The 9,315-nt window shown below is 60.3% G+C and overlaps 2 protein-coding genes across 2 annotated transcripts; one reads left to right on the top strand and one right to left on the bottom strand.

Moving 5' to 3' along the window:
• Positions 1-815: 815 nt before the first annotated feature.
• LOC119097737 (SURP and G-patch domain-containing protein 1) lies at positions 816-3,957 on the top strand. The gene is made up of 4 exons (XM_037220707.1): positions 816-859; positions 1,154-1,272; positions 1,703-1,830; positions 3,501-3,957. The coding sequence occupies exons 1-4, from the start codon at positions 856-858 to the stop codon at positions 3,934-3,936; spliced, it is 687 nt and encodes a 228-aa protein (XP_037076602.1). The 5' UTR covers positions 816-855; the 3' UTR covers positions 3,937-3,957.
• On the bottom strand, positions 3,950-6,008 carry LOC119097738 (aspartate--tRNA ligase, mitochondrial). Its single transcript, XM_037220708.1, has 3 exons — positions 5,801-6,008; positions 5,230-5,416; positions 3,950-4,641 (listed from the first exon to the last, which is right to left on the bottom strand). Exons 1-3 carry the CDS (start codon positions 5,975-5,977, stop codon positions 4,484-4,486), a joined length of 522 nt encoding a protein of 173 aa, XP_037076603.1. The 5' UTR covers positions 5,978-6,008; the 3' UTR covers positions 3,950-4,483.
• Between the last annotated feature and the right edge of the window lie 3,307 nt (positions 6,009-9,315).

The following is a 9,315-nucleotide window of genomic DNA, read 5'->3' as shown; positions in this document are numbered from 1 at the left end:
AGCATAAGCTGACTTGTGAAAACCAACATTAGCCTAAAACGGTGTTGGCGTCCGGTGCAGCGAGCAGTGCGTGATGGCCTGACTTAGGCCTAACCCGCCTATGGAGCAGAAGTGTTAAAACGTTACTTTTTTCCTAGTCGGGAGCTGCATTTACTCTCGAGAAATCAGACCTAATAGATTTACGCTAAATGACTGGAATCTCCTCGTGAAAATGTCACCGATATCAACCAAATAGATATCAAATGTCGAAAATATCAACGATATTTTCAAATTGTTCCACACGCGGTTACCCTGGCACGATCCAGGCTCCAGGTCAGGCGCTCCGTTTATGTTATGTTATTCAACATCTGCAACTGCTAAGGTCACGGGCTTCAATCTGGTGGCAACCAGAGCTAATGGGGGGTCCTGGCCTATGGAGCTGAACACATGCTGACCTATACATGCAGGCGAACGTCGAGTGACTATGTGACTGTCGTCGGCCAGCGCTCCGGCACGGGCTCTGTACCGAGCCGTGGCGCTTGTCACCGCGCTCCCCTGTGTGTGTGGAGGAGGGGGCTCCTGTAGAGCGACCTCCGCCCTACGGCCGGGCACCTCCCGCGCTCTGATTTGAACACAGTTGACATGCACGTCTGGCGTGTGTTGAGAGCAGTGACACGTCCTGGCGCCGGCGCGCCCGCTCCCACCCGGGCGTGCTCTGCTCTGACGCGTGGTTGCTGTATTCGGTGTGCTGACCTGTCGGCTGCGATAGACTCGGGCAGCGGCGACGGCGCCGAGCGGAAGAGACGCCGCGGCAGCCGCTGGGGCGCCGAGGAGGACCGGGCGCCGCTGCCGCCGGCTGGCCTGGTCACGGCGCCCATGGGTAGGTGGGCCGCCCCACGGACCACACACACATACACACCACACGCACGTGCACGCGCGCGCGTGCGCGTGCCACACAGGCACCTCGCTCCGTGGTAATCCACTGACGCACTGAGTCTTCACGAGGATTGCGAACTGCCGTTGAGTTTCGAGCAGATCTGTTAAAAAAGACAGTATGCGGAGCGCCGTGGTGCATACCCCCGCCGGCCAGCTGGAAGCCGTTGATGACTCGGACTTGGCTTGCCGGTATGGGCTGGTCGAACTGCTGATGCAGGTGGATGGGCGCGTGTTGCAGTGACCCCGGTGGCGCTGGTCAACAAGTCGCCGGAGCTGATAGCGTACGCCAAGCGCGTGTTCGGCAACGTGGACCTGATGACTGATGACCAGTGGAGACAGTGTCAGGACCAGATGAAGGTGAGGCCGACGACACCAGCCCAATAAAGTCCGAATGTCACGGGCGTGTGAAGGTCACTGCGGGTATGCACAGTGTAAGTCATGGCCTCAGGCGCGTTGGTTGAAGCTAAACGTGACCTGCGTGGACAGCAGCGTCGCGGTGTCCACCTCCCAGCGCCGCCCGCTTGGCACTCGGACGGGTGTCTCCGCGCGAGACTCGCGCCGCGCGCCGTGGCACAGTCGCGTCGCGGACGGGAGGCCCTCAGCCCACGGCGGCTCGCCCGGTCGGTGACGCGAGACCCTCGGCCCCGGAGCTGGTCCGAGACGTGGCGTCCCCGGTCCGGGACGCGTGAGTCTCACCGCGGCGGCGCACCCGAGGCCGCCGGCGCCCCGCCGCCGGGCAGGACGGCGCCCGCGCCCTGTGGTGACGGCGCCCGTGCGCGGCCGGCAGATGAACGTGCTGCTGCAGGACATTCAGAAGAAGAAGGCGGAGGCCGAGCGGCTCGAGCGCAAGGGCAAGGTCAAGTACGACTACGACTCGGACGAGGAGACCGAAGGTGGCACCTGGGAGCACAAACGGTACGTGCTGGGGGTGGCCGGCCGAGCCGTGGCCACCGGACGCCGGACCGCAGGAGGTCTGGCCCGTGTCTGTACCGATGGGAGAAGCTGGTGTGTTGTCAGGTGTGCATGGCTTGAAATAGGCCAGGCATGGTGGACGAATGCGCAGCCCTGTCGCATAGAAGCGGATGGGGTTGAAAAGGGCTGGCACAGCACCTAGCTGGAACCAGTTCAGCCATTTGCTAATTGCACTGTTGTTGTTACATGTTGCATGCAGATGCTAGTTGCATGTGGTGCATCTGCTATAATTGGTGCACCAGTTAGTGTCTAGAATTATGGCCAAGGACAGGTGGCCATATGTTGGGTTTGTTACGATTTCTCGTACGGTAAGGTACGATTCTTCGTACAGCCAATCACGATGTTTTACCACCATGTGCTTGGATGATCATCGAGAAGTGAATACATATATTTAACAGGTTGCAAGTAAGCGTGTAAAGTAATGTGGATGATAAAATATGCCTCAAATAAATACGCGTTAGCTTGACAAAGTAATGCTGTATTTTTGGCACTGTGAGATGCATAAGCAGGTACGAAAGAAGACTCAACAACCTCACAATGCATTCAGTGATGCAAGAGCTACCCTGTGCATGCTTTTGCAAGCGTGCATGCATGCTTTTCCGACGTTGGATTCGAGTGGTGGGTGGAGGGAACCATTAACCTTCCTGGGTGACGGAAATATCTTCTTCTTTTTAAGTTTTACCGTGGGCTGGCATGGCACATTCGGTCGTGGCCTAACTATATGGTGGATCAGCCCATGCGTGTTGTAACAGTGGTTTTCAAACTTGTGCTACACAGCGTGTTCGCTTGTAGCTTGTACTTTTGCCATCTGCGGCCAACGGGTGGCTGCCGGCCGATCAAGCTCATCAACCTGCCTATTACAATTTTACTACTCAAGTCGCGTGTTGGAATCCAGACGCGCTCTTTCTGGTATTCTGATATTTCCGTCAGCCATACATCAGTTTAACCCCTTTTAGCAATGATGAATGCACCTCACTAATACTAACACTACTAACTGTAACTCTAGCTCTACCTACTAACCTCACTATCTTACTAACACTCACTCAATGTGCAATTTATTTTGCTCTCCCGTTTCTCTCCATCAGCGTAACACTCTTTCTGCGGGACTTCGTCTGCCAGTTTTTGCAACCAGCAGTTTTAGCGGGTGTTGCTAACCGTCGTTACACCGCGCTGTGCCAAGAGGTCGACACCCTGAAGCCCGCACTGTGGCGTCGCGATGAAGCTCGTCACGCGCGAGCGGGGCCCATTGGTGCGGTGGTGCAGCAGCCTGGTCGTGGCGAGGACCGGCGGGCCTCTTGAGCCTGAGGTGCTGGCTTGTGCTGCGCTGGCATCCCCCAGTATGAGATACGCGATTGTTTCATGTGAGCACGGATGTCCGCACAATGTGGCCGTTGTGGCCCTCTGACAATTTCCGTGCGCATGGGAAGTTGCTCCGTTTGAGAGTAGACCTTTGCTCACGGTTGCTGCAAGAGGAACGCTGTGGGACTCTGCGTCGTCGGATCATCTAAACGCGTCTATATGTTTGGCGTGGATACAGCGGCGTGTGGTGCGCCGGCACTCTGCGTTCGATGAAATGCCCGTGCCGTTTACACGTACCTGACTGTGTCCGGCAGGCGCCAGGCTGAGATGACCGAGACACACGCCAAGGCCGAGGAGCTGACCCAGATGAACGAGGGCAAGCACCACATCGGCGACTTCCTGCCGCCCGACGAGCTGGAGCGCTTCATGGAGAAATGGCGCGCGCTGAAGGAGGACCGCGAGCCCGACATGTCCGACTACCGCGAGTTCCGCATCAAGGAGGACAACATGGGCTTCCAGATGCTGAAGAAGATGGGCTGGACGGAGGGCTCTGGCCTGGGCTCGGACGGCAGCGGTATCACGGCACCCATCAGCCAGAAGCGCACGCTCGACCCGGCCGGCGTCGGCGCCAGCTCCCAGGCCGACGTCAGCAAGGAGGACGACGAGTTCGAGGCCTATCGCAAGCGCATGATGCTCGCCTACAAGTTCCGTCCCAACCCGCTCAACAACCCGCGGCGCGCGTACTACTGAGGGCGTGCGACCAATGCCCGGACATGCCTGGGCGGGACAACGAGGGCGGTGGCGCGCCGGCACCACGGGGCGACGCTCGCCGAGGGCTTTGGTACCGATTCAGATGGACCACCACAGCCGCCGGGGAAGGCGGTTGGAGGCGTCGAAATGTGGAACGGCAAGCCCGGCGGTACGGGGCGACGCCGAACGGGTGTCAGCGAGTCATTTCCGCGTGTGCTGGTCAGGACGTTCGCGCCCGATCCACTTTTAGCGCATCGGAACGCCGCCGTGTGGATTAATGGCGCGGTGTGTTGGGCACGTGAGTGTGTAATCGGGCGATGACACCCGCCAGACGGACGATCGCCAACTGACAGCCGCCTCCCCAAATGGGACGCAGCAGCGTTGCCGTCTTAAGGCAGGACGGGTTCGCCGCCACGATGCCGGCTGTATTTTGCGCATCGGAACCTTTCGCGTGTCATTCAGGCCGAAAGACGGCGTAAGCTGTCACATCTGTAGCACCGCGCGCGCCCTGTGGCAATACACTGGCGTGGGTCACCGGCGGCGTCTCTCAGCTTGGCTTGGTCAGGTGATACAGGTCGTATTCTTCCCGAGAGATGTCGCTGGGCGCGTCAGCCATCAGGTCCCGCCCGTCGGACGTCTTCGGAAAGGCTATGACGTCACGAATTGATTGCGCGCCGCACACCAGCGCCACCAAGCGATCCAATCCTGAAATAGGCGAGCAGTTGAAGATAATGACACGGATTGATACGCGCCAAAATCGTGGGGGGCCAGTGGAACAACCGGGTGACAAAACACCATGAAAATACGGAATGTCGTATCTGCGATAGCTTTTACGCATCTAAAGAGATGCAGTTCACGTACTAACTAATGGTTATAGAATGCGGACAGTCATTCATTCGTTTGGACGGAGCCAATCGGGAGCACTTCTGGGATCGCTTCAAGCTACAAAAGGCCGCCTCGCGGCATCGCACGGCGCGTTATCCTGGCATTCTGCGTGTTTTATCTTCGCAATCAAGCATCGACGCGCGGCTGGATGGCTACCCAGCAAACAACCATGACGCCACTTCAGTTTTCGGCCATTCTGGTGGAATGTTGGGGCGAACACACAGACATCAGCACCACGCTGTGCCTATTAGAACAATCAACCAAATCCTATAATCCTATTAGCACCTCGGCCGTCACATCCCCACATGTGACGCTCCATCATCCATCAGCTCCTTTGCCGGGTTCGTCCTGGAAGTACCTCCAGGAGCGGCGAGAGCGGCGCGGCTGGCAAGAGCCGCCAGGACATACCGAGCGCAATGCCTCCGTGCGGCGGGGCGCCGCTCGCCAGCGCGTCCAGCAGGTGCTGCAGCGGCGCGGTGTCCTCGCCAAGTACAGTTTCCAGAACGTGCCGCTGGAGGGCGGGCTCGTGAATGCGCATCGAGCCGCCGCCGATCTCCCAGCCATCCAGCACCAGGTCAAAGTGCTGACTGCGGGCCTGGGGAACACACGTTTCCGCTGGTGTGTCGCGGCCGTGTTATCGAAAGGGTGGCGACATGGGCGACCGCGCCAGCGCAAAACAGCAGCGGCATCCTTTGTTTGTAGCGACTTGTCCATCCATGACTATCATGCAGTGTGTGTAATGGGGACTTCCGTATCACTTGCACTTTATAAGTGAAGTCGACCAGACCGACATAATAACGCTGACTATAGGATTCCGTAATTGCCGATCACCTATGGGTACGGTAGTCTCTAAACACACCAGCATACATGCAGCAACTTCCAGAATTCCGAAGAATCGCCCGAACAACAGTGCTGGCTCATCCACCGAAGTACACGCCAGCACGCGCCCGGCCTTCTCCGCAGGCGGCGCTTGGCTGACCTCCGAGGGGTTGGAGTGCACCAGGTGCTCGTCCTCCTGGTGCGGCCTGGTGAACGGGTGGTGCGCCGACACCAGACGGCCCTCCTCCTCCACAAACAGCGGGAAGTCCACCACCCAGACCAAGTGGGGGCCGGCCCGGCGCACTGCCACCCCGCTCGCCTCCAGTCGGTCGGCCATCTGCACCCGCAGGCGACCAATGAGCGCGCGCGCCGCCTGGCGCGGCCCGGCGGCCACCAATAGCGCGTCGCCGGGCCGCGCGCCGACGGCCCGCCGTCAGCTGGGCGCAGGCGTCGGGGCGGAGCCGGCGCGCCAGCGGGCCAGTCAGCGCGCCGTCCGGCTGCACGTGCAGCGCCGAAGACTCCGCCCAGGCCGGCCCTGCGCCGCCATCCGGTCGTGCTGGGCGCGCAGCGAGCGGCTGAAGTGGCACTGCCCGGCCGGACGGCGGTTAGACGAGCTGAGTCGGCGACCGGACGGCGGTTAGACGAGCTGAGCCGGCGACCGGGAGGCGGGGGGACACGCGGAGGCTGAAGGCAGGATACAGTCTAGACGCCGACTGTGCCATTGAAGCGGCCCTCGAGTATCGAAAAATCGCTCCTAGGCCGCTATGAACAATCAACTGGCACATTTGCGGTTGCAAGTTAAGTACCTACAGACACAACTGCCTTCAGCGACGAGCCAGGCGTAGGCTGCGGCTGCAAGGCGCAAATGCAAACTAAACGCTTGCCGACGTCTGGAGACGTCTGGGGCCAGCCATCGGGCACGCGGACAGGCCACGACAAACGTCCGCGGCAGAGCACAGGTCATCGATGTGTGGGACTGGACACGACAGTGCGCAGCGCCCTCTAGAGCCTGGCCGGCGCTCTTCACGACGGCTGGCCGTGGCAGCGGGCCTAGCGAGACGCTGTTACTCCATACCGAAAAGAATATGTTCACTCACGCTGCCATCTGGCACGACCAGTGCGACGGCGGCGGCGCCTGGAGCGGCCAGCTCCCGCTCCAGCAGCTCCGAGCCACACGCCCTCAGCGTGCTCGTCACGTCCGCAGCTGACCAACACGGAACAGGAGTCACGCAGAGACAACTCCTGGACGCGCAACACTTGACGGGAGCGATATCCCCCGCGATGTGGGACCTAACACGTCAAACGAACAGCCCCACTAGCGGATGCTTGAAGTGGGTTGCGTGAAAACAATGGACATCATCCCTGACTAACTTTACACGCAGAGTCCCGTCGAGGAGCACACAACATCGGCTGCTGTGGATGTCGTATGCAGAACTAAGTCTTACATCCTGATGACTGAATGTGTTGTCAGTGTGGTTACCTTCCAGCCGAAGCGAAGGTCCGCTTGTCGGAGCCGTACTGCGCGATGGCCTGCGCGTGGTTATGCGAGGGAACGGGGTCCACCAGGTCACCGAGAGTGCCAACAGCGCCGGAGCAGCCCCTCCACCAGAGAGACTGGATTACCCAGCTGGGTGGTGAACCCAGCCTCAATATCCACCTGTACAGGGGGACATTGAGAGTCAGTCAGCACTGCAGCAGCCCCTCTACCAGAGACTGGATACCCAGCTGGGTGGTGAAACCCAGCTCAATATCCACCTGAAGGGGGACATTGAGTCAGTCAGCACCGCAGCAGCCCCTCTACCAGAGACTGGATACCCAGCTGGGTGGTGAAACCCAGCTCACTGTCCACCTGAAGGGAGACACTGAGAGTCAGTCAGCGCCGCAGCAGCCCCTCTACCAGAGACTGGATACCCAGCTGGGTGGTGAAACCCAGCTCAATGTTCACCTGAAGGGAGACACTGAGAGTCAGTCAGCACCGGCAACAACCATCTGCGAGGAAGTGCGCGCCGACAGGAGAGTCTAAATGACGTACTCGCTGTATAAAGCAAGGGCTTGTGTATATCACAGACATTTGCAACACAAATAAACAGGACTTTACAAAAACTCACAAACACAGTGCGATAAAATCACTAAAGTGCGCACTGCTGTGAGTCAGGAGTCACTCAGGCGGACTCGAACAGGGTCATGTCCCATCTGAGCTAGATATGGCTCGGGGTCGCACCTAACCCCATTACAAACCGATTCAAAGCACTCCAGCTCGAAGTCACGCCGTGCCGACCGTCAAGCTCTGAATCACGGTCCCACCTCACTTCCACAATCCCCCCCCCCCCCAAGGTCCCACCTCATCTCGGGAATTCCCCCCCCCCCCCAAGTCCATCTCACCCTCGATAAGTCCCGCCCGGGTCCCACCTCATTTCGGTAATTCCTCCCCAGGTCCAACTCATCTCGATAACTTCTCCCCCCAGATCCCACCTCACGTCGGTAACTCCCGCCCGAGTCCCACCTCACCTCGGTAACTCCGCCCGAGTCCCACCTCACCTCGGTAACTCCCGCCCGAGTCCCACCTCACCTCGGTAACTCCCGCCCGAGTCCCACCTCACCTCGGTAACTCCCGCCCGAGTCCCACCTCACCTCGGTAACTCCCGCCCGAGTCCCGCCTCACCTTGATAACTCACCCGGGTCCCGCCTCACGTCGGTAACTCCCGCCCGAGTCCCACCTCACCTCGGTAACCCGCCCGAGTCCCACCTCACCTCGGTAACTCCCGCCCGAGTCCCACCTCACCTCGGTAACTCCCGCCCGAGTCCCACCTCACCTCGGTAACTCCCGCCCGAGTCCCACCTCACCTCGGTAACTCCCGCCCGAGTCCCACCTCACCTCGGTAACTCCCGCCCGAGTCCCACCTCACCTCGGTAACTCCCGCCCGAGTCCCACCTCACCTCGGTAACTCCCGCCCGAGTCCCACCTCACCTCGGTAACTCCCGCCCGAGTCCCACCTCACCTCGGTAACTCCCGCCCGAGTCCCACCTCACCTCGGTAACTCCCGCCCGAGTCCCACCTCACCTCGGTAACTCCCGCCCGAGTCCCACCTCACCTCGGTAACTCCCGCCCGAGTCCCACCTCACCTTGATAACTCTCACCCGGGTCCCGCCTCACGTCGGTAACTCCCGCCCGAGTCCCACCTCACCTCGGTAACTCCCGCCCGAGTCCCACCTCACCTCGGTAACTCCCGCCCGAGTCCCACCTCACCTCGGTAACTCCCGCCCGAGTCTCACCTCACCTCGGTAACTCCCGCCCGAGTCCCACCTCACCTCGGTAACTCCCGCCCGAGTCCCACCTCACCTCGGTAACTCCCGCCCGAGTCCCACCTCACCTCGGTAACTCCCGCCCGAGTCCCACCTCACCTCGGTAACTCCCAACCAGGTCCCACTTCACCTCAATAACTCCCACCCGGCTTCCAACTCACCTGAGCCCCACGCGGCTCCCACTCCGTTCCACGTCCCAACTACTTTCCGTTCAGCTCCCACCCAGCCTGGGCAACCTCCCGCCCGCTTCTCACCTCATCTGGTTTAACCCTGGTCCGGCCGGGCGCCGCCTTACCTGTGTTAAACCCCGCCCGGGTCCCGCCTCACCTGTTTTTACCTCTGGCCCGGGCTCCGCCTCACCTGCGTAAACTC

This window comes from Pollicipes pollicipes, unplaced genomic scaffold (genome assembly GCF_011947565.3).
Source record: "Pollicipes pollicipes isolate AB1234 unplaced genomic scaffold, Ppol_2.1 Scaffold_4321;HRSCAF=5086_pilon_pilon_pilon, whole genome shotgun sequence".
Classification (NCBI taxonomy): domain Eukaryota; kingdom Metazoa; phylum Arthropoda; class Thecostraca; order Pollicipedomorpha; family Pollicipedidae; genus Pollicipes; species Pollicipes pollicipes.
The sequence above is the reverse complement of the archived record's forward strand: the minus strand, read 5'-3'. Positions and strand labels throughout refer to the sequence as shown.